The sequence below is a fragment of the Alligator mississippiensis genome, chromosome 4 (genome assembly GCF_030867095.1).
Source record: "Alligator mississippiensis isolate rAllMis1 chromosome 4, rAllMis1, whole genome shotgun sequence".
In the NCBI taxonomy this organism is placed as follows: domain Eukaryota; kingdom Metazoa; phylum Chordata; order Crocodylia; family Alligatoridae; genus Alligator; species Alligator mississippiensis.
Window position 1 is genome coordinate 193,640,292 of NC_081827.1, and position 27,323 is coordinate 193,667,614.

Sequence of the window (27,323 nt, forward strand, 5' to 3'; positions counted from 1 at the left end):
GTAACAGCCACATCCACCGGGCTGCGGTTTTCAAACGCCGCCTCTGCGCGCCGGCAGCTGCAGTGGCGGCAGAGGGCGCGGTGCGAGGGGCCCGGCGTGCGGCGGCGCCTGGCAGCGCGACGGTAGGTGACCGTGGGGAGGGGGGCGCTGAGCTCAGGTGCGTCCTGCCCGAGGCGCCGCGGGGGAGCCGTCTCGGGCTGCCGGGGCCTGGCGCTGCGCGGCCTCGTGGCGCAGCCGGGCTCGCTCCCCGCCGCCACAAGCGCGCTCGATCTCTGACGCGGTTTCAGTCCAGTCGCGTGGAAAAGCCGCTCGCTGTCCCCTCGAAACGGCCGTGTGGCTGCGCTCGTGTGAGAGAGCCCCTGCAACCCCCTCATGTGTGGTTGTTTCTTGCTTCTAGTTTTGAGTAGAATTTAAGTTGTTTAGAATGAATTTATCTAGAACCGGGAGAAAGTGGGGTTGGTGGGTGTCCGCATTCGCCCCCTGGTCTCACTTGCTGCTTGACTTGGAGCTGGGCGGCTTGAGGATGGGAGTGAGGCCTGAGTGCGTGGACCTGTCAGTCTGTTGCTGTTGACTCTGTAGCACCTCTCTTGTTTTCTTGGTTTCTTTTTAGCTGTGTTTCATGCTGGGCCTATCAATGTTCAAAGGAGCAGCATCCGATCAAATTGAAGATGGCATAACTTTATAAAAAAAAAAAAGCCTCAAAACCCGTCTTGGGTTCAATAAGTTTGTTGACAACACAAAAAAGACTCTTGTTTTTTTTAAAAATTGGTGGGTTGTTTGTTTGTTTGTTTGTTTTTAACTGCTTTCCTGAAGCAGTAGGTACGGTGTTTGAAAGTGAAGATAACCCTGCTTTTGAAATCCAGGTGTTTCACTGAATTAGTGTCACTTGCTCCTAATATCAGCAAAGAAATAAATGTTCCCAATTTATAACTCTCTGTTTCTCCCACAGTTATGTCAATTTAAACTGGGTACCCTTTATTTTCACTTAAGAATCTTTTCAGGCTTGTCTAAGCTCTTGCTGTCTTTGAAGAATGACAAACTGGGTTTAATGAGCTGTCTCCCTTGTAGCAGAGCACGGAGCTGGTTTTGATTCGTGTAAGGATTCTGGGCTAAATATGTCAGAGAACATCTGAATCATAATTGCCTGAAGGAAATGCAAACTTGAGATCAGTAGACGCTTTCTGTGGCTTTTTTTCTCCCCACTGGAGGTTTTGATAAATATCTTTTGACACTGATGATGTTTCGTTGTCAACTGAACTTTCAGAAATATATTTTTATAGCTTACTCCTGACAGTCTTCAAAACTGCAGTTGGCCACTTTTTTTCCCCTCAAAATCATCATGTTTTAACTTAAACCAAAGTATTGTAGAGATGACTTATCCTTAAGTAACCCTGTTCTATCCAGATCTTTGCTAACTTGCTGTCCTCTACAGAAGATCCTTTAGTGACATGAATCTTTGGCATAACTTGGAGGTAATGCCTCCCATGCAACAACCAATTCATATTTGAGAGTCTCTCTCTTTTATGAGGAGCCTCATTTCTAATTTTTTTCTACCCATGTTTAGAAGTTAGCTAAAACCCTACTTTGAATTTGTTTCTCTGTGTTTAAATCCTTATGCTTTCACTGGGGTATGCCTTAGTTTCAGAGATTCCCCTATTTGATTACAGCATGGGACACAAATGTTCAGGTTGCATATTTTGTTTCAACTATTAAATGAATTTAAAGGTCACAGTGAAACTGGTTTGCAATAATCTGCAACAGTGCCAGAGAATAGTTATCTAGATGTGCTCCATATGGGTTAGAACAGATTAAATTGCACTGTCTCAGACTTAAAATTTAGGAGACTGAAGGCTGCTGTAAAGAAAAATCCACCCAAATAGTCTAGACGACCACCCTGTCTGTGCCCTGATGTTATCTGAAGTTTTGGAAAGGGTGTCCAATAAATCAGTGATTCTAAACCTGAGTGTGCAAACCCCTACACACAGTTTATGAGATAAACCCAGAGATTTCAAATAGGAATCTATAGTCTCAGAAATTTGCAACAGACCAATTCTTCTGTTTTTTCCTAGTTAAAAATAAGTGAAAGCTAAAATCTGTCATTTTCTGAGGGATACCTTGAGGTTGATGACCACTCCTATAAATTAATTGTAGCATAGATAACCCAGGGGTGAGCAAAATATGGCCTGTAGGCTGGATCCTCTGCTAACTGATTGGATCTGGCCCATGGTGGGTGCCTGACAATTGATTGGATCTGGTCTGCAGCTGCCCCTGTGGCTACCTTCCACCCACTCTGCTTGCCTGGCACAATGAGCCACCTGTGGATAACCAAGTGGGTGGAAGGCAGCTGGAGCCCCATTCACTGGAACAGGAACAACCTGGCTGCAGCTCTCTCCTCTTCTTCCTCGCTTCCCCCCCCCCACGCACACACACACCTGGAGCAGCAGAGCAGGAGGAGGAGAAGCTGTTGGAGGTGGGGGAAGCCAAGCAGCACATGCTGGGAGGCAGCCATACTGGGAGCAGCCCTGCTGGGAAGCTGTGCACACTGACTGGGGCTAGCAGGCACAGGTGGGAGCCCAGTGCTGGCAGCCCTGGGCAGCAGTGGGTGAGGCTGAGCTCCACGCAGGGCACTGTACAGACTGCACCTCCCTAGTGAGCTCTGCAGCATGTGCCCTCTGCCCCCCTCACTCCCCCCATACCTGGCTGGCTCTTGGGACCTTGTGCCCAAGCAGCTGCCCCCCTACCCCCACATTCTCTTGTACGTTGTGTGTGTGGGGTGTAAGACTATTTTGAGTTATTATGCAGTTGCCTCTATATATGCCACTCAAATCAGGACAAAAATACTTTTTAAAAAAAAGTTAAAATATGTTAGAGTAGTTGTTTAATTTTTAGTATACCCTTTGTTTGTTTTTTAAATCTATAACTTGTTGAAATTATACCTTCTAAAATATTTCACAAGTGTGGCCTATGACAGCTCACCAGAACTCATTAAGTGGCCCTCCAGCTGAAAAAATTGCCCACCCGTAACCAAAATGCTTTGAGCATAAGCTCAGGACCAGCAGTGTAAGCTAGGCATAGTTTCCCTGTAGGGACAATTCAACATTGTTAACACTGCGGAGAATATTGTATGCAGAGACCTCTGCTTGTAGAGGCTCAGAAAAATCAATTGTAACTTTATTTCAATTGTATTTAGTTTCTAAAGGGAAAAATTATTTCCTATTTCTTCCCAAAGTAAGTACCTTTGTCAAGTGAAACAACTTGGGATCCCCTCAATCTTAAATTCAAAATATCTTGAAATTTTTAAATAAGGAAAATGCTAGGAATGTATTAAAAGCAATTCAGACATAAGAAAATCTAGTACCATTCTTTCCCACTGGTTTGTCCAGTTTGGTTATCCATTTATATTTGTGACCACCTTCATGCGTTTCCTTTTTTAGACAAGTAAAGCTTTTGTTTTTGGGATTTAAATATTCTTCAAAAACAAATGCCTAACTCAAATTAGATTAACCAGTAGCTTATTTTTTAGTAATAAGACTTCTGGTAGTGCTGGAGTGATTTATTTTTCACTTAAATTGCCTGGTCATACTGTACCAAAGTGTTTACAGCATTAAAAATCAAGCTGTTTCTGATGCAAGTACTGACTCTGCAAATGGTCTTTGCACTTTTCCACTGCCAGAGTAATTTGGACAAACGAACCTGTTTTCTAGTAGCATTCATTGAGACATGTATGCTTCTTCCTGTTTCCTCATGGTTCAGAATATTAAAAGCATAGGACTACACAGTGGGGGAAGGGGATGTATGATGAGTCTTCAAGTTCCTTCCAACTGCAGTAACAAACAGACCAGGAACCTCTGGAGTGGTACCACAGCCACTTTAGTTTTTATTAGGCTTTAGCTTCCTGGTTCTTTCTTACATGGCTTGAGAGTTTAGCATGCTGGTGTGGTTATGTGGTTCTGATGTGTTTAAACTGGAAACAACCTGGGGTTCAGAAGGGTCTGTCTCATGCCTTGCTGTTTTTTGTTTTCCTCTGCTCTTTGGGTGCATGTATGTAAGATTGGCACTGTTTGGTTAAAAATCACTTGCAGCCTTGTTCTAATCTGAGACCAGAACATTGAAAGTCAGAGGCAAAGCTGGGCAGTTCTGTGCTTGGGGACAGCAATTGTAGCTGGACTGCCAGCAATGGTTGTTGGGCCAGTGGCTTGGTGACTGTTTTGTGTGTGCGCCCCCTCCTCCTGGCTTGGTGACTATCTGTGTGTGTGCCTCAGTTGGTGCCTCAGTGTTACCCTGTGTTTACACTTCTGTTGAAATAAATTTTAGTGGTCCTTATGCTTGTGTTATAAGCTTAGCAGTTTAACTGTCCAGCTCTGAACAGTTGGCTAAAATAGTCATTCCATTAACATGTAAGGCCCTGGTTTTGCAAATGAAGTTCCAAACCAAAGCTATGAAGCTCTGATCTTGAGATACTGGAGCCAGAGCAAAGGGTGATGTTGAAGGCCAGTGCCATATTATGGATCACTCATCACCTTTTCCCTTGTCTGCTGTCTTCAGTTCCATGCTCAAAACTGCTGGTTTCTACCAGGGTGGATAGAGTTCACTGTATCAGGTTTCTTCTTAACATGCAGCACCAGATATGTTATCTTGGGTGCCTAAAGATAAAGGAAAGAAAGCTGAGAAGGTAGGGCAGTAGAGTTTTGTAATGTTTGTAGTTTTTTAACATATGTATTGCTTTGACAGGTAGAAACAGGTGACTGGGAGAGAGGAGAGACCTTGTGTTAATCATGTCCAGGAGAAGATCAGAGAGCAGAAGCCTTTCGGGTTTGTTGTCTACATCTCCTCAGATGCAAATCAGGACAGATAATTTTCACAGCTTTTATGTGCTTGAACCTGAAGAGCTAGGAAGGTAAGAACATTCTGTTTATCGTGTATTTCTGGAAAAAGGAATTTGACTTTGCATGTAAGAGGGGGAATCCTTGCTGCAGTGGAGTCTTTATGGAATGAGCCACAGAACCTCTCCTGTGTCACTTCCTGGTAAAACACAGGAAGTGTGGGGGAATGAAGTATGGGGTTTTAATTTCCCGCCCCCTCCACTTATAACAAAAGACATGGGGTCTGCTTATAAGGGTGGGGCCATGTTCATGGCTTACTAGCTCTTTCTACAAAAGAGGGTCTACACAAGAGTGTGTAGGTTTGTTCATAGGGCTGTCTTTTTATTATGGGAGCACGTTTTCTTCTTTCATATGTACACACGTGTCATACTTTGGCAAAATGCTGAAGGAGATACAATCTAAATAAACTCCTACAACACAACACTACCATTTTCTCTAGCTTTATGTTGTACAAGGTTCTCTGTAGCCATAAGAGCTTGCGCTTTAGGCCGTACCTGCACCTTGAAGTGTCTTTTGGTACTGTACACAGTGCGATCAGGTTCATCCTAGCTTTTGTTGGTGTAACTATTTCAGTGGATGTTACAGTACTGGTGAGGCCCTCTCAGCTGGATGGTTAGCAGGTCCCACCACACAGGATGCAAGTGCAGTGTCTGAACTAGATAAAGCATTTGTCTTCCTGGAACACTTCCTAGCCACCTTTCCCTCCTCCCACTCTTTCCCCTGCCCTCATTAATGAGATGTAGCTAGCTGGCTTGGTTCCACTGATGACACCACAGACTTTTTATTACTGTAAGCTCAACTTTAAGGGCACTCCTGGTTTAAGACCTGTTTGCAGGATTATATAATAGTTGGAGCAGACTCGCAGACTTTGTTTCTTACATTAATTACTTCTCACTTTAGCATGGGGATTGTACAACTCTAGACAAAATAAGTATCTGCATTAATTTCTGTAGTTTATTTCCTCACCAAACTTGAGGGTTGTTTGGTCTTACATTGGAGTCCTCTAAACAGTTTGGATCCATATTTCTGCACATAGCTTACAATCATTGTGGTATATTTTTTTTTTCCTGTGCAGCTTTTTGTGGTTGGCAGGCAATTAAATCTTGCCTCTGTCTCTCTGCCTTGCTCAAGCTTCCTTCTCTGTGCCTCCACTCACCAACTGTCTACGGCTTTCTGAAGTTGAAGATCTGAATCTTTGTTCTCTATCTATGGGGGGATATTCTAATGCACTGGTTCTTAATCTTTTTTTTAGACTGGGGCACCCTGGATAGACTTAAGGTAGTGCTTGGGAAGTGCATTCTCTTAGTTTTAACTCTCATTTTTGTGTAGAGAAAAATAATGGAGCAGCTTTTCAGCTACAAATAACTCAGAAACATCACAACCATGGATTTCTGTTTGAACTCTCTGGATTTATCTTGTGAATCCTGCTTGCGCACCTAACTGTGGCACCCTGCAGCACCCTTAAAAGGATCACAGGCAGGCACGGCTCGTGAATGCTGAGATGGTGGGGCAGATGGAGCGTCCCACAGGAGCACGGGGGGGTCCCCTGCATACTCGACTTGGTGACTGGTGCCTCCTGGGGGGGCACCTGGGGTCCCCCTGTGGCCGATCATCGAGCCAGGGGAGTGCGGGGGGCTCCCCCACACACTCAGCTGCAGACCCCTTCTTCCCCCCCGTGCTCCCATGGGACATTCCAGCTGCCCCACTATTTCACAAGCCACGCCTGATCACAGGGCACCCTGGTTGAAAATCACCATTCCAATCCTTTGCAGACAAACTTGTCTGAGCTGATTTACTTATCAGACTACCATCTGTTTGTTCAAAAGTGCCCCTCTTGAATAGGAGTCATCAAAGCTTAATGGACCTTTCTTATCCCTGGTCCAGGAAATACGTAATAGAGCCCCAATAGCATACGGCTGACTCTTATGCATACTGTGAAGCATTCAGTGAAAAGACCATCACAACCTCAATCACAGTACCTAAGTTGTACATAGAATGATTCCGCAAATTTTCACACCAGCAAAAGTGCTGTTTTATTGATACAACTATGTTTATAGTAAGGGACCTTGTGTACAGCTTCTGCTCTGGGGAAATATTGGTGTGTAGATTGTTTGTTTGAAGGAATAGCTTTTAAAGTGTAGTGTGGGGTGCTCAATAGTTAAAGCCTATTTGAGGTGTCAGAGTAGCATGGTGGAAGACAAAGTTCAGTGCAGGACAAGGGTAAAGCGAAGAGTAAAAAAAGAATAGGAAATGCTAGGAAAAACAAGAATGTTGTATAGCATGGGAAATGTGACAGTCTGCTAAAATATCCCATGACATTTCATGCAATATATATTTTTTGCGTAATAGTTGTTTATAGAAAATAATTTACAGTGTGTGAGACTAATTGCACACTTGGTGTTTCATTGTTAGAATGTAATTAATTCTTTGCCTTTCTACTTATCTATTCTTTTAACCTGAACTATCTTATATGTAGTTTTAACTTAGTGTAAAGTTTCTTGTAGTAATCGATATAAGTTTAAATACATAATGCATTACAAATGAAAAAGCAATAATCATTGTGTCATCAATATCTTCTTGAACTGGTATCACTGACCTTGCATAACAGTAACATTTGCTGTAAATTAGTACAAGGAAGATGTTCTGTAACTAGCGGTAAAGATCTGACTGTTCTGATGAAATTTAAGTGGTTCCTCTTTTTTGTTTTAAATAGCTCTTGTGATTCTCAAGGAGAGGCAAAATTAAAAATAAAATGTAAGCTTTTGCATGGGTATCTTCAAATTTTATTATGTATATTGTAGAGTTCAATAAATTACATTAAACAACATTACTGTAAAGCTTTTTCACACCTGGGATAGCAATTCACTGTTTCAGATAATAGGTCAATTCTTGTTATGATCATCTCAAGGTTAAAAATATTTCTCTCAAGTTCAGACTGATTTTTGTCTTGTGCACTTGCTGCACTTTGTGTGTGACTTAAGTAAAACTTTATTCATTATATCATCTATTGTGTGTTTAACAAATTATTTAGGCTTTTTTAAAATACATGCTAAACTTTGTGCAAAAGTGATTTTTTTTCTTTTTCTTTCCTTTTTTTTGGTCCCACCTTACAAGATTTGTCATTAGTTGTTCAAATTGGAGGTTTTATTTAACAGGTCTACAAATCTAGGTGTTTTGATAGTGGTGTGTTTGTGTCCTTTGTAGTGAAGCATTTAAAATCCAGACTTTCAAGGGGGCTCCAATGTCCTGAGTTTTGGACCCATTCTTTTAAACATTGTCTTTTGTGTACAGCACTGACAAAGCACAAATGTAGGAAGGCATTGCTTACACATCAAAGATGTATGCTTATTTTGTTTTAAAAATTGCACCATGTTTGTTTCTTGGTATTTTTAATTTATTGCTTCAAATTCTTAAAGATCCATGCTATTCCTTGTCAATAATAGAAGATTAATCATAATTGTACAAGTAGGCATTGTTAGACATGTTAGTATTGTGATTACAAATCTTGTCCTTTTTCAGGAATTTATAGCTTGGCTTAGGGAATACTCTTCTCCCCCCCCCCCCCCCCCCCCCCCCCCCAACTTTCTGAAAGGTCAGTTTGGCTTTTTAACTACAGTATGTGGTTTTCTTTTAAAAACATATCTTTGCCAAAATGCATTTTTGTTTCCATACTTAAACAGTTGGCAAGGAAATGAAACAGCACACTTTGCTTTCTTATTATATTAAAAAAGGGGCATATTGTCTGGTGACTCAAAATTATCGAGAGGAATAACAAGATTCCTGGATTGTTTTTCTGGCTTTGCTAACTTGCGTGCATCTCTTGACTTTCCTTAGCCTTCATTTAGCCATTGAAAAAGTTAATCTCTTCACTCAACTTTGGATTTTGTTTCTTTAAAAAAAACAAACAAAAAAACTGCAAAAAGCAGCAAACCACCTGAGAACTTTATACAGTGTGCACAAAATCCTGTTTTCAACATTTAAATGTTTATGAAGTAAACTTCTGTGTTTTGAAAATTTTCTCCACTTGGGAAGGGCTCTTGCGAAGAAGACCTACTTTGTTGGGGAGCACTTTTAACTATAATTCAATGGGAGCCATGGATTATTTTTAGAAAATGCATTTAGTATTTGATTGTTAAAGATGGCAAATAGAAAAATACTTTTACAGCCTTTAAAATGCGTCATGGAAGCACTTGAGGTTTTTTTTTATAAAAAGCCCTGCAATTGTGAAGTAACATTATCAAATTTAAGATTTAGTACAACCTATGGCAGGATACTGCAATAGGATGCTTTGCTGTTCAGAATTGCATAACAGTTCCTATAGGAACCACAGTTGCTTATATGGCTGGTTTCATTGCTGCAACCTTGTTACGCAGGATCCTTCATCTTAAGTAGTCACGTATGATCAGTTTTTCCCCATCTGAAAATGTCGCAGCTCTTGGGAAAGAATGTGTAAGAAGAAGACTAACCTGTTTGTTGTGGGCATTTGTGAAGTGTCAGTCTATAACTCTTGTAACTAATTTTGGATTGTCTGCTTGTTGAAGCTCTTATGAAATAATGTATTTTGCTTTAAAAAGAGCTACTTGATATCTTGCTTTTGCTTTTATAAGTGTCCTAGTGTGGTTTAGCTCAGTTCTCTTCTGAAAAGCCTTAGGCTAAACTATGGGAGGCACTTACAGTGTGGAATAAGTGGGCAGCTATTGTGAAATGGCTTTTTCCCAAGTAAGCAAGCCCTTTGTCATAGGCTAAGTACAGACATTCAAAAAAGCCTGAGGCAAAATGTCTCTGATCTCTGCAGGTTTCTCTAAGCTGTGTAGGTTGAATTGGAGCAGATGAAACACGCATTCACTCTCTGGTGGGGGGAGGCGTGCAAATGCCTGCACTGACAGAGGCCGGAAGGCAAGGAGTGCTCCTGCATGCCTCCCAGTGTGCCAGACCACAGCTGAGAGGGGGCATCCATGACTGGCTGTCAGGCACACCCCCCACCCCACCATTGCTACTGCAGACCCTCCCCTGTGCCTAGCTCCAGGCTCTCGGGGGAGGTCAGCATGCCATGGTCTTCTCCCCCTGCTGCTGCTGGCTGGCTACTGGGCATGCCATGGAGATCCTCCCCCACCCCAGGGCTTCCCCAGAAGCCCAGGGCTGGGTACAGGGCAGGGCCTGCTGGGACAGCAGGGAACTGGGGGTGTGCACCTGACAGCCAGTCGGGAGGGCCTGTCTCCACAGAAGGAAGGATCGGGTTCCTAGGGGCCTAATCCATCCCTCTGTGGATCACTTCCGTCCCTACCATCTGGTGCAAGCCCCCCAAACCACACGGCATGTCCCACTGGGTGCTATTCGTGCTGAGCTCTGACAAGATGGGCCAGACAGCCCAGAAGGTCCTTGCCAGGCAGCAAAGCCTGATCCTGCCCTCTATGGAGTGTTTCTACACCTGTCACAAGCCCCTCAGGCAGCCCAGCGTGTCCCACCAGAGCCCAGCACCAGTAGCAGCTGGTGAGATGTGCCGAGCAGGCAGGGGGGCTTGTGCCTGGCAGCAGGAACAGGAGCATTCTGTAGAAGGGCAGTGTTGGGGAGGGGAGGTGGGGGAAGGAGCACCTGCTGCATGAGCCCCTCCCAGTTGTGCTGGGACTGATCTGGGGAACAAGGAGGGGCTTCCGTTCCCCTCCCTTCCCCCTCTGTTGCTACTGAAAGCTGTATACTTATGATGGGGATTGGGGCTTCCCTGACTGTTCAGAAGGTGATAAGGGGGATCTCCTGCCCCACAGCCTACTCTAGCTGTGCCAGCTCGGCCTGGCCGTGCTCTGCTTCCTGGATGCTGTACCTTCTGCCAGCCCCTATTCAGCAATGCCCAGCGTAGCCCAAGGGAACAGGATTGGAGCCTTCCCCCGCTTCAGTAGCAGGTTCCCGCAGCCCCATGCTGGTGACACAGAAAGGGGGCCCTGCAGAAGGAAGGACTTGGGTCCCCTGTAGCCCTGGCAAAATGCAGGTAGTGGCAGCAGGCACCCAGCATGCCTGCAGGAATTTTGTGATTTCTGGAATTATGCCCCGTGCCCACCACCGCTGCCTGCAGCCTGTCAGAGCTCCAAGGGGCCTGATTCCTGCCCCTGCTGAGCCTACCCTTCCCCCCCACCCTGCCTAGAGACATTATATGAAGATAGAAAGTTCCTGCCTTACAGACATTCCCTTCGTTTCTCCCCCTGCCTGCAGCTGACAGCTCAAAGTAGCTGAGCACAGCTGAGGCTAGCAAGCAGCCCTGTGAGGGGAGGTTAGTGAGGGAGCTCCAAAGGCTTCTGGTATGCTGGGCGACTGTGCCTTACCTTGAGTCAGGAGGGGATCTGGTTCTGAAGCTCCATAGACCGGTTTAACTTAAATCAGCTAAGTCTGATACTGCATCCATCCAGTTCTATCTTAGATCAGGTTTCACCATTTTTAAACTAGTGTATGTGATCTGAACTTCGGTTCTGTTATGTGTATAGACCAGTTTCTGACCACCTAAACCTGAAGAAGTGTAATGTTTGCACCTTGCTGTAGTTTCCATTTAAAGACATCTTAATTTTACTTTTTATTTTGCAGAGGAAGATGTGGGGTGGTTAGAAAATGCATAGCTAAATCCACAAGCCAAGAATACGCAGCTAAATGTATGAAGAAAAGGAGAAGAGGGCAAGACTGTAAAGCAGAGATTTTACATGAAATCGCAATCCTTGAATTAACAAAATCTAGTCCTCATATAATTAATCTCCACGAAGTCTATGAAACAGCAAATGAGATCATCTTAGTGTTGGAATAGTAAGTATGCAATAAATATATTTGTTTTTTGTAATAATAGATTTGTTAGTGTTATTTGATAGAATACAACCAGCAGAACAACGTTGTACATATTCTTTTAACAGTACCATATCGTACAGACCTGTGTCTAGCTCTTGAAGGATTGGTGCTTTTCATTTTTTTTTGTTTGGGGCTGGATTTTCTAGGCAAACCACTTGTCATGTCATTTTAACCCATCATTACTAATATATACATTCTTATTTATGGTAGGTGACTGACAGCATTAATTGTAAAAACTGTGATGCAAAACCAATTGGTAAAGGAGACTAGCACCTATGCCAAGGATGCTTTAAAATTTGTAAAAGTGAAGTAATATATAATATTAATGATGTACAGTTAAAATAATAAAAAGTGAGGAAAAGGGGAAAAAAAAGATTTGTGACATTAATATGGCTGCATTAATGGATCTTTATATATAAATGGTAGGGCACTGTTCTGTTAAGCTACACATTTTGCTAGGGAAGATGAGAATAGAAGATTACTGGAAACTTGAAACTTTAGTCATTGTATGTCCTCAACCTAAATATCGTAAAGAAAAATGTTTCACGATTTAAAAATAGCTTTCAAATGACCGTAGTTAGGATTTGAAGAGAACATCTTATTTGGGGAATTCATAAAGGGAGGGTTTCTTCCAACCTCTGCTATTTTTTAATATATTTATTTTTCCCAAGCCCAAAGTAACAGAAACATTGTTTTTATATGGTGACAAACAGCTTTTAAGACAAAATTGGAAAGAAACTACTAATGTTTAACAAAAGAATTTAAAAAAATCTGTACTTTTATGTTTTTTAAAAAAAAACAAAAAAAAACAAACTGTCACTGGTACCAGGCAGTCTGGCTGAAAATGTAAGTATATTTTTAGGTCAGATTCAACCAGAGTATAGCTGAGGCAGTTCTTCATGGAAGGATTTTGATTGTTTTTATGGGAAATCTTTTTTTTAATTGTACATGCCTTCATGCTAGCCTGGTACCATGGAAGGTGCTAGGTTCTATATGCATGTTAGCTGTGTCATTTTATTGCCACAAAATAAAACTAGCTAGCTACACTTTCTTCCACAGAATGAAATCACTCAGAATCTGTTGCCTGGTTTTTGCAAATGTTAAACGCATACAACTCCCATTTTGTTACCCAAGCAGTAATAGTAATAGCTATCCCCTAAAATTAGACCACTTATTTAGGTGCATCTTTTGAAGAATCCAAGTTTGAAAACAGTCAATGAGAGCCTTGTAATATTTCATATATCGAAACTATTCATTCTTGTGTGTGCATGTGTAAAAAAATATGTGCATCTTTGCAGAAATTTTTAGAAATAAAAATGGCTGGGGTGAAAAAATAGATAAATAGCACCAAATAGATTAAAATTCCCTGCACTAAACAGGGAAAAAAAAACAACTAAACATGTTCCAGGATGTCAAAGATACAGCCAGCTCACAGAGCCACATCATCCAGCTCCCAGTGCCAGCCCTGGGTCTTGAGTGGACCCATACACCACAAGTGGTATGCACAGGTCCCAGGCCCCATGCTGCACGCTCCAGGACCCATGCTACATGGACACCTTTGGGGGGGCATTTCAGGAGCTGTCCTCACATGCCCCTTCTGCTCCCCTACACCCCCGTGCAGCACTTGTGGTGCTCACTGTAGCCAGTCTGGGACACAAGCCATCTGGATTGTCCATGATTGTGCCACAAGCAGCGCTTGCCTCAGCCAGTCTGAGACCTACGCTGTGTGTGGCACCTGCCCCAGACTATCTGGAGTGGGTGCTGTGAGTACTGGATCAAGCATGCTAGGGTGGAAAGGGGACACACCCTTCATCTGGCCCATGGACTGGTCCTATGCCAGTCATTTGGCCCACAGGGCCAGAATGGTTTATCATCCCTAATTTAGTGATATGGTTCTCGACTGCTTTAGATTTGAGGCACTCCCTCAGAAAATACAACCTGTACGGTGACCTTTATATGTGTTCCAGGGTGGAGGGGAGGGGCACTTTAATTGGAGCAGCTCTCAGGAGCACACCTAATGGAGCTAACACTCCAAACTGGATGTTAAAGAGATCATGCCAAATTTACCTTCTCCTGTTCCAATACTGAGGAAGGATACAGGCTTTTTGGTGTCCTGGAATTAGGATTTTAGGATAAACTTTATGATTTGAGGTCCCTTCCAACGGCTTGATTCTGTACTTTCAATATTTTGATGACTACTGAAGTTCACCTGGCATCTGTAGCAGCTTATTCTCAAATCCATGCATTTCAAACTATATAGAGAACAGAGGGGACTGATTCAGTGAGGAAATCTCACTGCATGACCAAAATGCAATAAGAAAACAAATGACACTGATTCAAAGTATGGACCAGAATCAAAAAAACATGTGCATCTCATAAACTGCCCTTAATAGCTTTGTTTTTTTTAATATAACCAAGTGATATATTTGCTTCAAGAAGGCAAGTATGCCAAAACTCAAATAATGTTCTTATTGTTTCATATAGTCTTATCTTTTTTAAATAGGATGAAGTCTGAAAAAATATAAAGGCTACAGTTAAGCATATTGAAAATAATGGAAGAAAACGGAAATAACACTTCTAGACTTTTAAAAGTCTGGATATAGGTAGTAATTTAGGACTGGATCTCTTAAGTAGCTAATAATCAGACTATTTGAGTACCACCAACATAGGCTCTTCCATAGAGATCCTTGGCTTTTAGGTAAAGGGTTTAAAGTTTGGCAGGATTTATGAATTTTGTTTTTAGGTAAGTTGTGTATTGGAAAGTGGTTTGTTGATGTTGTTCTCTGTTGTGTGATGATCTGTATTGGCAGAGGTTTTGGAAGAAGGTATTTTCTGGCTGAATTTCAGTCGCACTGATTCTCCAAACTAAGTGCATCTAATATTGCATGGTTGCTGGACCTTTTTTTTTTTTCCTCTTCCTTTTTGTGAACATTTCTGCTTGTCTCCAGTTCTTCCTCTGAAATTTTTTTTCTAACATTTTCACCTGTCTAACAACTCTCCAGACTCTATTTTATGTATTTTTAGATGTTCACTGAAATATTTTTTTTCTCCTGAAGGGCATCAAATAGGAGTATAGTGAAACTTGCCTTTATAGGAGAAATAAAGGCACTCACTCCCATGCCCTGCTCTGAGCTTCTCCATCCCCCTGGCTCTCCCTGATAGATGCCACTGGGCATGGGGTGACTGTTCTGAATCCAGGGGCTGTCCTTGCCAAGTCCTGCTTGTTGGCAGTGATGCTGCTGCCAGCTGGGTATTCTGGTCACGGATGGGGACCCCTGCAGTGCTGCCTGGGGGGACTAGAGGAAAGGCTTTTGCCTGTGTTCTGACTGTCCAGACATGAAGCCTGCCCCTGCAATTAGAACACCAGCGAGAGAGGAGAGCCTTGATTGGGTGGCAAGAGTAAAGGGGCTCCCTGAAAGAAAAGGCAGGGGATGATGGGGATGGGGGTTTGTTCTCCACAATCATTTCCTGATGTGTAACTCCTCACACTTGCCTCCATGCAAGAGACCATGGCAGGGGCAAGTTCTAGGTTGCCATGTCCCCATTGTTGCTTGCAGTCTGAGTGGCAATGGGGACAGGGCAGCCACTACCACCCAGGCCAGATTTCAGATGAGGACAGGGTAGTCCCTGTCTAAGAGGGAACCTTTAAAAGCTGAAAACCTGCTAAATTTCCTTTGTGTTTCTATGTTAGTTTCTGTCTTACGGGGAATTGAGTATATTTAGTTTGTGTAAGGTATGCTAGGACCCTAAGTTTCCAGCTTGAGCAGGTTTCTGGCTTATAGAGGTTCCCTCTTAAACAGGTGTCACTATTTTCTAGGTGGTATTACTTGTAGTAACTGGCTTATGTGAAGTTTTTGTCTTATTTATGAGAATCTGTTTTGATTTTTTCTTAAGACGAGGTGTAAGCTGGATCATACTTATAGCTCGGTATAACTGAAGTTATTAAAGAGGGGTGGGGGGGGAGGCTGAAATTTCTAAAGCAATACCAAGAATTCAGCCACAAGTTCTGTTTTTGAATCTAAACCCAAACTGTCTGGTATGAAATTCCTTTCATTTTTGTCTGTTTGCATTTTATGGCTGCTTGCCTTTTCTTCTTTCTTTAGTTTAACAGGCTGTTAAATTGGTTAAAACTTAACTTAAAAAAATTCTTAAATTACTTTTGGAGAAAGTACTTTTACTAAATTTACTACATTTTCTCTCTCCAAATTTTCAAATATCATGTTCTAAGTTACTGAACAGTTCTATCACTACTTAGTTTTGATATTTGTGTAAAAATACTGAATTACATCTAATATGTTTTGTTTTAGTGCTGCCGGAGGTGAAATTTTTAACTTGTGTGTCTCGGACCTAGATGAGAGAATTGGTGAAAGTGATATAGCCAGACTTATTCGACAAATACTTGAAGGTCTCATCTGTCTGCATGAGAATAATATTGTGCATCTAGATTTAAAGGTAAGATTTCAGATAATTTACCTTGGTTAATCCTGACATTAAAAGACATGAAGTTTTTTATTTTTGAAAAATGAGCAGGATGTATTTGGTAGCCCTGTTGCTCTGAGACAAAAATAAATGCAGGACTCTAGAACTCTTGGTTCAGAGATGGTACCTTTTATTAGACCAACTAAGAAATCGCAAAAAAAAAAAAAATCTTCCTTCGCAGGCTTTTGGGTGCACACACCCTTCCTCAGGCTCAGGGAAAATTAAAGATGGTAAAATTCCCCAAAGGTAGAAAATAAACTTCATTTTGCACAGGAGAAGCTGAAGGTGCAAGTCTGTTCCTCTGGGTCCATGACTAAAACATTTTAGAAGATGTGCTAAAGTTGAATTGAAATGTTTTATTTTGATCCAGATACAGAAAGTATAAACACATGAGAAATGTACATAATTACAGTGTTCTTATGTTTTCTGCTGTTTATATATCTTTAGTAGAAAGAGAGCTGCAGGGAATTTTACAGAATGCTTTGCTCAGACTTTATAGTCTGTAATGCAATTCTAGGTGCTAATAAATATAAACTATATTTCATTCCATGAGTATTGGTAACTCTGAGTATAATTTAAATTGTAATGTATTAAAGACTAAATGGCTCTTTCTCCATTTAGCCCCAGAACATCCTGTTGAGCAGTTTGCATCCTCTTGGTGATGTAAAAATTGTAGATTTTGGTATGTCTCGGAAGATTGAGAGTGCTAGTGAACTGCGGCACATCATGGGAACCATAGACTATCTAGGTAAGGAGAAGTGTTTTTTCCTCTTTTATATTTCTTGTATGCAAATGAAAGTAGAACAGTTCACTGACTGTGAAAGCAGAATGTGCAGTGTTTAGTCACTCATTTAGTCACTCACCTTCCTGCTGGTTTTGGATCTTAGTGTTGTTTGTTTCCTAATGATAACTACATGTTGCTTTTTGGATGGTTCTTAGGGGTACATGGACCAGCTTAATCATTACTGAAGTGAATTTAAAAATACTCAAGTGCGTACTAGAATTAGGTGTGATATGAGGGTCCAGCCATGTGCTTTTTAAAACAGTGTTTCATTTAAAAAATGTGTATACGGAATCTTAATTCTCTGTATGACTACATGTCTCCTTACTAATCAATTAAATTTGAAAATTGGTCTGAATTTAATGGGCAAGTCTATAATCTTACTGATTTAGAGTGTCCCTACACTATATTCCTGGATGGGAAGGAGAAGAAGAGGTGGAACTTCCTTATAACTAACTCTAAAGTTGGTTCAGCCATGTTGGCTTTTATTGTTTATTACAGGCCCAAAATACTCTTTAATTTTTTTTTTCCAGTGTTGAACAAGGTTTTAAGATAAATGTACTGAGACAGAGAAGTTGACTTTTAAAATTGGTTCTGCTAAACTGATCTTAGAGCTGGAACCACAGAAAAGAAAAAAATCCCTTTGCCCCCAAAGACTTGTGAACTGGTCAAACAGGTTTAACAGGTATTTTAAGGATTAGTTGGAATAGAGTGGGCTTCCAGCAGGTTTAAAAAAACAGCTTGGTCTGAACCAATTTAATGCTACTCTGTGCTTAGATTGGAACTAATTCAGTTAGTTTTCCTAGTGCTGTTGCACAACACCCTGACAACCTTTTTGAGATCTCCCAGAATGCCTGGCTTTTGGAAATGTGCCAAGAATTTTGATGTAGGTATCTTAACTGAACTGGTTTAGAACAGCACTCGTATGGATCTAGAATGCACTTAATGCTTCTCAAACTGATACAGTAATCAGCGATGCAGCACAAGTACAGTGGAATTCTCTCTCTCTCTCTTTTTAATGGTTCTGTCCATCCAGTTCCAGAGAGGGCACGTGGCTCTAGGCAGAAATTTCCAATCTAATCTTGTAACTCTTAAGCTAAAGTGAGTAAGTAACATCCGGTCTCTTTAGAAGCCTGTAACTAACTTCATTTTTGGTCTGCGCCATAGTACATTAGTGTAGCAGGTTAGGACAGCAAATTTTTTTTCCTGCAGTTTGATTGGGTTTTTGGCAATTGTTTCCTAGATTGAAATATATTTCACTCTTAGTGTGGCATTTACATATTACATGTGTAAGCAATAAATATTTTAATTGTGTATTTAAGACTCTTTTTTCCGCCCCGCCCCCCCTCCCCCAGCTCCAGAAATCTTAAACTACGATCCAATCACCACAGCTACAGATATATGGTAAGTATTTTTAAATTGTTTTTTATTTGCTGTAAGTCCAGTTGTCATGGTGGTGATAGTAATAGTAATAAATAATAATGTTTATTGTAATGGAATAATAAACAATATAGGTATCAGCTGCTCTTGGGAACACTTCCCGGGTCAAACTACTGCAACGCCTCTCTTGGGCATGTGCTGGGCTCAGTGCTGGGGTGTGCCGAAGTTAAAGTGCCCTTTTTTGGCAGGTGGAGGGGGCTTGTGTGGCTCCATTCCTCCCCTACACCACACCCAAAGCCTTGTGACTATTCTTTCCTATTGATGTTAACTATTTCTGTTTAAATACTCATGCCCCCTTGGAACTTTGGACCCCCTAGTCCCTTATATCATCTTGTTATGGGCTCTTGGACCCCTGGTCCTGCACACAGCCCCTCTCCAGGCTTAGGGACCCTCTAGTTCGGCTTAGCACCCTCTCTGGGCATGTGGGCTCTCTGGTCTGGCTCAGCCCTTCCCTGGGCCCAGGGAGCCTCTGGTCTTGGTCTCGGTCTCAGCCTTTCTGTAGGCTCCTTGACCCCTTCCTGGGTCCCACCCGCAGTCTGTAGGCTCCTGGGTTACCAGTTCTCTAAGCAGGCCAACAGCCTGCCACAGTAGGGCTCAAGGCTAAACCATTAGTACCACTTAAATAAAAAGGAAGTAACTCAGCCCCTTGGCAGACCCCTCAGACTCTCTGGGGGTTTAAAATAAAACAAAGGCCACTTGCTGTAAAACCCTGTCCTCCTCTGCCCAGGTAACCTTCATCTGTTCCCAGGCCTGCAGGGTTATTGATATAAATCCAAGTCCCTTCAGGAGCCCTGCTGCCGAGAGCTCCTTACTTTGTGGCTGCCAGGGAGAGCCTGCCTGACCGGCTCAGGCTCTGGGCTTATGTAGTTCTAGCCTGAGCCCTCTTCCAGTCTGGTGAGTTTCTCATGAGCCACCTGAAAGCAGCCTCCTGGGAGCAGGCACATCCCAGTGCCCTGCTAATGAGGGGTGCCTAGAGTCTGAAGAGGAAGAGAGCCACTGCTTTAAGTTCTGAGTTAAGCAGTAGGAAATTTATCCCATGCCTCACATATGTATGTGAGCAAACTGCTTAGAACTGTGGTGTGTTTGGGTTCTTTTATTGTCAGTGAAATGAGGAATAACAAGAAAAGCTGGCTCACAGAAGCAGGTATTATAGGGAGATTTCATTTTGTTGTCGGTGACTGTGTAACATGAAAGATTAATTACTTGTACTTTTGTTTAGGAACATCGGCATAATCTCGTATATGCTGCTGACTCAAGAATCTCCATTTGCAGGAGCTGATAAGCAAGAAACTTTCCTTAATATCTCCCAAATTAATGTGGATTATTCTGATGAAACTTTTGCATCAATTTCACAGCCTGCCAAGGACTTCATTCAAAAACTTCTTGTAAAAAATCCAGAGTAGGTAGTAAATTCCTTGGGGCAAGGACTGTATGTTCCTGTGTATTTATAATAACGCTTTTTAAACCTAGGGTTTTCCTGATTGGGGACTTGGGTGCTCTTGTAGTGTAAATAATGTAATATACCTAGTACCCATTTAAAATGAAAAGATACTAGTTTCTACATTATGATATATGAAAAAGGAAATCTGAGTTAACCTGATAGCGAGATCTGATTAGTCTTGTATCAAACTTCTGTTTTAAAACTGAATTATAAATTACTGCATAGTCTCATGGGACAAAAAAAAATTGCCAGTGTAGTAATTGACTTTTGTTTGGTAGGATGCTATCTGGATTTAAGAGTAGTTTTATTCCGAAAAAGGAGTTGTAGCTTCTAATTCGGATTTGCTCAGCTGGCAGATCGAAAAAAGTGTGTGACAGCTGCTAGTTCCTCAAACCCAGTCTGAAGTTTGGAATATGAAAATCAGGCTGTGGATATTTTAATCGTGTCATGCATCATTCCACTGTAAGTGAGCATTTGTTTTATGTTGGAGATTGGGTTCCTTCAGTTAGAAGAATCTGTAGGGCCTGCATGTGCACGTGTCCTGGTACACCGCGTGCTCCCTTAGAGGCGATAAAAGGAGGACTGACTGTGGTCCTTCTTCCATCTCTGCTCCTCCCACAACTTACTACCTGTGGCAACAAAACATTGCAGGGTTACACTTGCTGGACTCTGGCATTGGTTTATTGTCATAAACGTATCAAAGTCTGAAACCTTTGAACAAGTTTCCAGTTCTTTTACTTATAACATCCGGACTGAACAAATTCTTCCAGGTTGAATCCCTTCAACCAGACCTCCTTTTTCATCCTTTGTTTTTAGATTCTATATAGGAGAGTCAAAACTCAACCTTTCAACCCATCCTACAATGGGCATTGCAAGCTAAATGAATCCTGTGTGGCAGACATGAAGTGTACAGTGACAAAAACCACCTCAGGCTTTGTTGCCTGAGACAGAAAAGAATCTGGTGTCCTCTTCTGTAGAAAGGTAGTAGAAAGTCAGCAATGTGAGAGAGCTAGCATTTCCACCTGTTGTGTGACTAAGACTTTGCTGTTCAACATTTCTAACTTGGGACATCTGCAAATGTTTCTAAGCATATTTTTATTTTGAAATAAACTCTACCTCTCATTGGGGTGAATACTTTTTATAAAATAAATAATTGCCTTTTGGTTTTCTATTTAAAGGGAAAGACCAACAGCAGAGGCTTGTCTCTGTCATTCTTGGTTGCAGCAAGGGGAGTTCATACTCCTGTACAGTCCTGAAGAAAATTCCTGCCCTTTTCTGGTACCAGACCATACAGCAAGGTGTTCAGAGGAGAAGAATACAAAATCTATTTGTAATGGTACCTGCAGCGACAGAGAAGATAAAGAGAACATTCCAGAGGACAGCAGCACAGTCTCCAAACGTTTCCGGTTTGATGATTCATTGCAACATCCTCAAGACTTTGTGACAGACTTTGTATGTTAATATGACTATTTATGCAGGTTCTCTGAAATTAGATTTAGGATAACCTATTCCAGAGACTAATTTTATAACATGTGTTGCCCATTCCTACAGAGTGGCTATGCTGGAAGTGCACTTTTGATGCCTATGCTGGTGCTCCCCTTAATGGTATTGCTGGCAATGGACTTCACTTAGCAAAACTGGAGTTCTGGCACTAACTTCTCTTTTGACTGAGCTATAGTTGAAAATGTTTTGCACTTTTCAAGTTTTAGTCCAAAAAAGATATTAGTGTTTAATATAAAGAGGATTAAAGGAATGCATGGAGCTAGCTGAACAACTCGGGCATAGTCAAGTCAAAGACTAAGGCTTGCTACCTGATCAGAACTGGGGAAATGAAACTAGTTTTTGGTAGTCTTTTCCTACAGAAGTGCTTCCCAAACTTCCTCACCATGACCCCATTTATGAACCTGTTCCCTCTGCACCCCCCCAGTAGTGGCCAAGTTCCAGCTACCACCCATGGGAACATGGAGCCTGGCTCCTCCCCCACTCCCTCCCCCTGCCAGTGTCACAGCTAGAGCAGAGCCTGTGGGGTAGTGGGGAGGATGCAGACTGCCTGCTGCAGTCTTGGGGCTCCCTGCCCTACTGCTCTCCCCACACGGGCTCTGCAGCCCAGTGGGCAGGACCCAGTATGGGAGGGAGCTCTGCGCTACTGTGGTTGCCAAGGTGAGGTGTCCCCTGCCCACCCAGCAGCAGTTGGGGTGGGGGTGGGGGGGCACAGCAATATGCTGCTGCTGCTGTGCTTCACTTCGCTAACCATAATGGCACTCCCATCCTGCACCAGGTCCTGCCCACTGGGTTGCAGAGGTGGCTCCTGCCCGGAGCTGGTCCAGCCCCATACCCCACTATGTGCAGAAACCTTGGGGGGTAGGGAGGGGCATACCCCCTGCTTTTCCTGTGGCCCCCTGCTCTCCCAGTGTATTGCCTGTGCCCCCTCCTCACCATAGACTTACGTGGAGGGATCTGCGGAGCAACTCTCCACTGCTGTTTGGTTTATGTGTGCATGTATGCATGCACGTGCGTGTGGTGCTCCCTGCTTCCCCAGCCCCAAGGAGCCCCTTGCTGGCTGGAACTCTACCATCCTGCAAAGGGAAGCCTGCATTTTCCTGTGTTTTTCTCACTCTGGAAAACCTAGATCCCTGTTTATCATGACTCCATCCGTTAATGTTGCGACCCCATTTGGAGTCTTGACCCACAGTTTGGGAGCTGCTGCCCTACAGTGACTGCTCTCATCAGTTCTCAATGTTTTTTAACTGAATTGATGCTAAAGCTAAAATTAATGGATGTCTTGGGATATAGTGTTTTAATGAACAAGTGCCTTTTCTATCTAGAACAGTTGGCAGTCGTTAAGGATAGTCTTTTTGCCTTTGCTAACTGGTTCCCCCTGAGTATGTGGTATGTAACATATGTTGAATCATTGCAATATTGGAGTAGAATATGGGTAGGTTGTTAGTTTTAATGCTGAAGATTTGGTTTATGTCAACAGCTCTATCAAAAAGGGTAAAAAGTACTATACTGAAATACATATTAATTGACAGAACGCTTATTGCTTGGCATCATAATGTCATCCTTTTCTAAATCTAGGTTTCATTGAAATTATCATTCCAGTAAACCATAAGAATTCCTATACCATAATATTTTTATCTGGGAAGTTTTTAAATGGTATGAAGAATAGACTAATAGACATTTATTTTCCATATAGCTGTGATGCACCTGCATTGTAGGAATCTGATTCGTTAGCAACAACAAAAAAAGAATGGAGTAGAAAGACTCTGATTTTTGCTTACAAAGCAATATTTATTTAAGAAATATGTATATTTTTTGAGACCTACGTTCATGTTGCGAAATGACCCTTAAAGGTTTTGGGATTTAAAAACAAAGCTTTAGTGCTTATAAAATCTTTCATAATTTTTAGAGAACACTTGTTTCCATTTTCTCTTGCTTTTTAAACTGCAGATAAGCAAAAGTGTTGTTTTCACCCACCTCCTTATTTCTAGGTTCTGATAAATACTCCAAATTTTCAGCTGAGTAGATGGTGATGAGGGTATAAACTCTTGATAAGTGTGTGTGGGGGAGGGGAGGGTCCTTCAAATGCTGACAAAATGCAATCTTCACCCCAATAGCAATAACAATTTGAGTCTTCTCACATAAGAATGTAAGTATTAAACTCTTTGAAATATGATGAGAGTTAATAGCACTTTAAAGTACTTTCAGGGTCTTCCAGGCTACAGAGTTAAATCAGATCCAATGGCTGTCTCTTGTCCAGCCCAATTAAGTATCACAATTCTGATTTATCTTGTGTTTCCTCGGATGTGGTTGTCGACCCTGACAGTATTTCAACATTGTTAACTAAAATTGAAGGAAAATGTGTAAATACCATTATAAACATGCAGTAAAAGGCTGCATTATTTTAGCAAAAGGGGTGAATTATTTTTTTTAATCATGTGGATCTATTTTAATGGCACTCCTGTTGGTACAGATTGACGTTAACCTGAGTAAGAAGTTCAAGATCAGGCCATTAGCTAATCTGTTAAAATCCACTTTTGCCATGTTCAAACAAGATATTTTTTTGTGATATCTTTTAATACCGAGTGGATTCAAGTATGAACCTACCTGAGGGGCCTAGGTGTTAGGGGCCTTCACTGTTAACTCTTATACATATGAACATATTGTTTTTTATATATTTATTATAAAGAAATAATAACATGATTTTGCAAGAGAGGTAGTTCCTGCAGTAGATAGACTTTAGAGCTCGCTCTTTCTCTCTCTCAAATTGTGTAAAAGCCATAATTTCCAAAATGGATATCTTGCATTTAAAACTAGCTAACAAAAACAAATTATATAAAATCAGTTTAAATATTTTTTTTAAGTTACAAAATATTTGAAGTTGGACACTAACTGATGATGATGAAGGGAGGGACGAAATGTCAGAATAGCAGATTTCTGCAAAACCATGCCTTAATAGACCTGTCAAATTATTGCTAAATTAAAATGATAAAACTGGAAGCTCATGAAGATGGTATCATGTACATAAATGTTTTGTTTCTTTTAACATTTGATAAAGCTGAAAGCATATGCCAGCACTTTAATGAGACAAAAAACATTAAATATTTCTTAAAGAGAATTTAATATTTCTTAAAGAGAATTTTCATGTGTCTTATGAATGTTTACATTTTGTTACTGCTTTTTGGACTTAAGTTATCTTTATATTTGAATAAGAAACTTTAGTTTTTATCCAATGGAGCTTTTTTCAAATTTGTACTTTTTTATATGTAAATTCAAAATTCAACTTGAATCTAAGAATTTTAAATGTCTAATTTTTTGGATCAATATGTTTGATTTTTTTTAATAAGAATTTTTATTGTGCATGCCATAATATTGTCTTGTATATAATTTTATGGAGTAGAGCAGTTTATACAACAGATTTTTCTTAGTGTTTAACTTCCTGGAGATTAGTGAAAGAAACATAAGTGGGCTATAGGTATAATTGTTTAGACTACTCATGTCACAGCTATGCAATTCATGAACTTTTTATATAATAAACATTTTGTTAGAATGATGTTTTTCAGTTAACTTCTTTATTTGTCAGGATTTTTCTAATTAGTAGACCACAAGGGATTAATTGGAAAATGACTTATATTTAAGTTTAAAGAAACATTTATTATTCTGTAAAGGAAACATTTTATATTAACTCATAATGATTGTATTCATTGGTGTCAACAGGCATGGGGTCAATATCCAAGTTTCATCTGGGCAAATGGTGGGTGTTTCTAAAGTCAACAAATGCCTAATTCAAATTTAAATCTAAAACAGAAGTGGTCTAAAATTATATATTTTTATAGAACCCATAATCTAGGTGCATGTACATGTGAGAAATAATAAATGGGTATTAATTACTACTTTGGGCTGCACGCTGCAGTTCTAGCACAAGCAAAATCCCTAGCAACAAAATAAATTCTGTATTAGAACTGTCTGAGTGAGCTTTGTTCCTTTCATTGAACACAATGTGGCCATGGATCTGCTTTGGTATTACTGAAACATGCAGTAAATTTAGAGTACTTCTGAACTGAATGTAAAGTGATTAAATATGCTTTGTTCATATTCCCCAGTACAGCACTGGGGAATACACACAAGTGCTTAGTTTGAAATTGCAAGGAAACAAAAATGGTGATTCTCCACTTTTTGATTTTGTGGGATTTTTTTTCCTCAAGAATGTAGTATGCTTGGAAGCATCTCTGCTCTAAACAGCAGCTGCTAATTTCACAAGTACAGTCACAAAAGTGTCATTTTGCAGCTATGAATGATAATTATAACATTCTTTGAAATGCTCAGAACAAAAGTGGCAAGAACTTTATATATTAAAGGTTTGTAGGCCTTTTGTACAGAAACAGTCTTTTTACCAGTCTTAAAGAACTCTGGAACTTTTAAATCTGAAAGTGCTGCTTTGTCGACTCTGGGCACATCCACACGTGCATTTGCTGTGGCACCAGTTTACTTGTGAGGAAATTACTCATGAGTAATTGGTGCTGGGCAGGCATCTACACATGCAGGGAAGCAGGAACAGATTAGCTGGCAATGGCAGCAAATCCGCTCCCACTTCCTGGGGCCTTGCAACAGATGCCTGCCGCCACCAGGAGCAGCTGCCAGCAGCTGGCAGTCCTCTTTAAAAGCCAGCCCTGCATGCTGTTCCCTGGCCAGCCACTTCTCTGGCTGGGGAGTAGCGTGTGCAGTGCAGGGATGGCACACGACAGTGCTGTTCTCACCACTTGTGCCTTCCCATGCCATGGCTCCTGCCCCTGGCCCTTGCTGTGACCAACACCCCACGCTCCTGCTGGCCACTGCACTGGCCTTTCTGGCCTGCTGCGCCAACTGCTGCTTGACCCACAGCCATCTTGCCTCTCCCAGCTCCCCCAAGCCCAGCGACTGCCTGCCCATCCACTGTGTATCCACCCCTGAGGGTCTCTGATCAACAATTGGATTGGAGGGTTGTTAAGCCTCCTCAAAATACTTTTTCGATATAAACAAATGTGGTGGATTTAGGGTTAAATCCTTCAGGCATTGACGTGCAGCCTAGCCCTGCTTGAAGGTTGGAATAAACGTACTACAGCTCCAATAAGATTAAACACCATAGCTGTATTGAATAAAATATAGCAATCAACAGCATCAACCAGTATAAGCAGTTACACAAACTAATAGATATAAACACTCAAACACCAATCCAAAGATAGTTACTAGGGCTGTGGGATGCTTCCGTCGCTGATTCGATTTGGCCCAATTCGGTGGCTGAATTGCTGAATCAAATCAGGAGACCCTTTGATCTCTCCAAATTGAATCAGAACCTTCTGAATTGATTTGGAGAGATTCAATGATTTGGACATAGACACAGCTTTAAATGTTTTTTCTACATACCTCAAGGTACCAGGTGGCTTCTAAACACTGAGATGCTGCGGTGGATGGAGCATCCCATGGGAGCGCAGCAGGGGGGCCCTGCACGCTTGGTAATGGACCTGGAAGTGGACCAGTAGCACTTTTGGTCCACTTCCAGGTCTGCTGTGGAGCATGCAGGGGACCACCCCCCCCCCCCACCTGGCTTGGCAACTGGTGCCTCCTGGATCTGGGGGGGGACCCTGGGCGTCCCTGTGGCAGATTGCCTCTCAGGGGGTCCGCCACTGAGAGTGCGGGGGGCCCCCCTGCACTCCTGTGGGATGCTCCATCCAACCCACCATCTTGGCTTTGTCAAGCCATGCCTGGTACCTCATGGTACATTAAAAAAACATTTAAAGCTGTGTCTGGGCAAATTGCTGATTCTCTGAATCAGCATCAAATAGTCAGATTCAACCGAATCGAATCGGGACAGTGATCCTAATCAACGAATCGACTCGCTGTTCTCCGAATCGGGCCGAATCTGAATCAAATACAGACCACTTCGCAAACCCCTCATAGTTACACTCCTTAGCACCACAGGCTGTCAGTATAACACATG

The 27,323-nt window shown here is 41.8% G+C and overlaps 1 protein-coding gene across 3 annotated transcripts; it reads left to right on the forward strand.

Annotated features, from left to right (window-relative positions):
* STK17B (serine/threonine kinase 17b) lies at nucleotides 1-25,313 on the forward strand. Of its 3 annotated transcripts, none has more exons than XM_006269544.4 (8): nucleotides 1-122; nucleotides 4,732-4,897; nucleotides 11,454-11,666; nucleotides 16,013-16,157; nucleotides 16,806-16,932; nucleotides 18,321-18,369; nucleotides 19,625-19,804; nucleotides 21,025-25,313. In XM_006269544.4, exons 2-8 carry the CDS (start codon nucleotides 4,776-4,778, stop codon nucleotides 21,305-21,307), a joined length of 1,119 nt encoding a protein of 372 aa, XP_006269606.1. In that variant the 5' UTR covers nucleotides 1-122; nucleotides 4,732-4,775; the 3' UTR covers nucleotides 21,308-25,313. The 3 variants fall into 3 exon arrangements, with proteins under 3 accessions (XP_006269606.1, XP_059583217.1, XP_059583216.1); XM_059727234.1 differs by lacking the exon at nucleotides 1-122 and adding an exon at nucleotides 2,393-2,470; XM_059727233.1 differs by lacking the exon at nucleotides 1-122 and adding an exon at nucleotides 2,492-2,565.
* The last annotated feature ends 2,010 nt before the right edge of the window (nucleotides 25,314-27,323 follow it).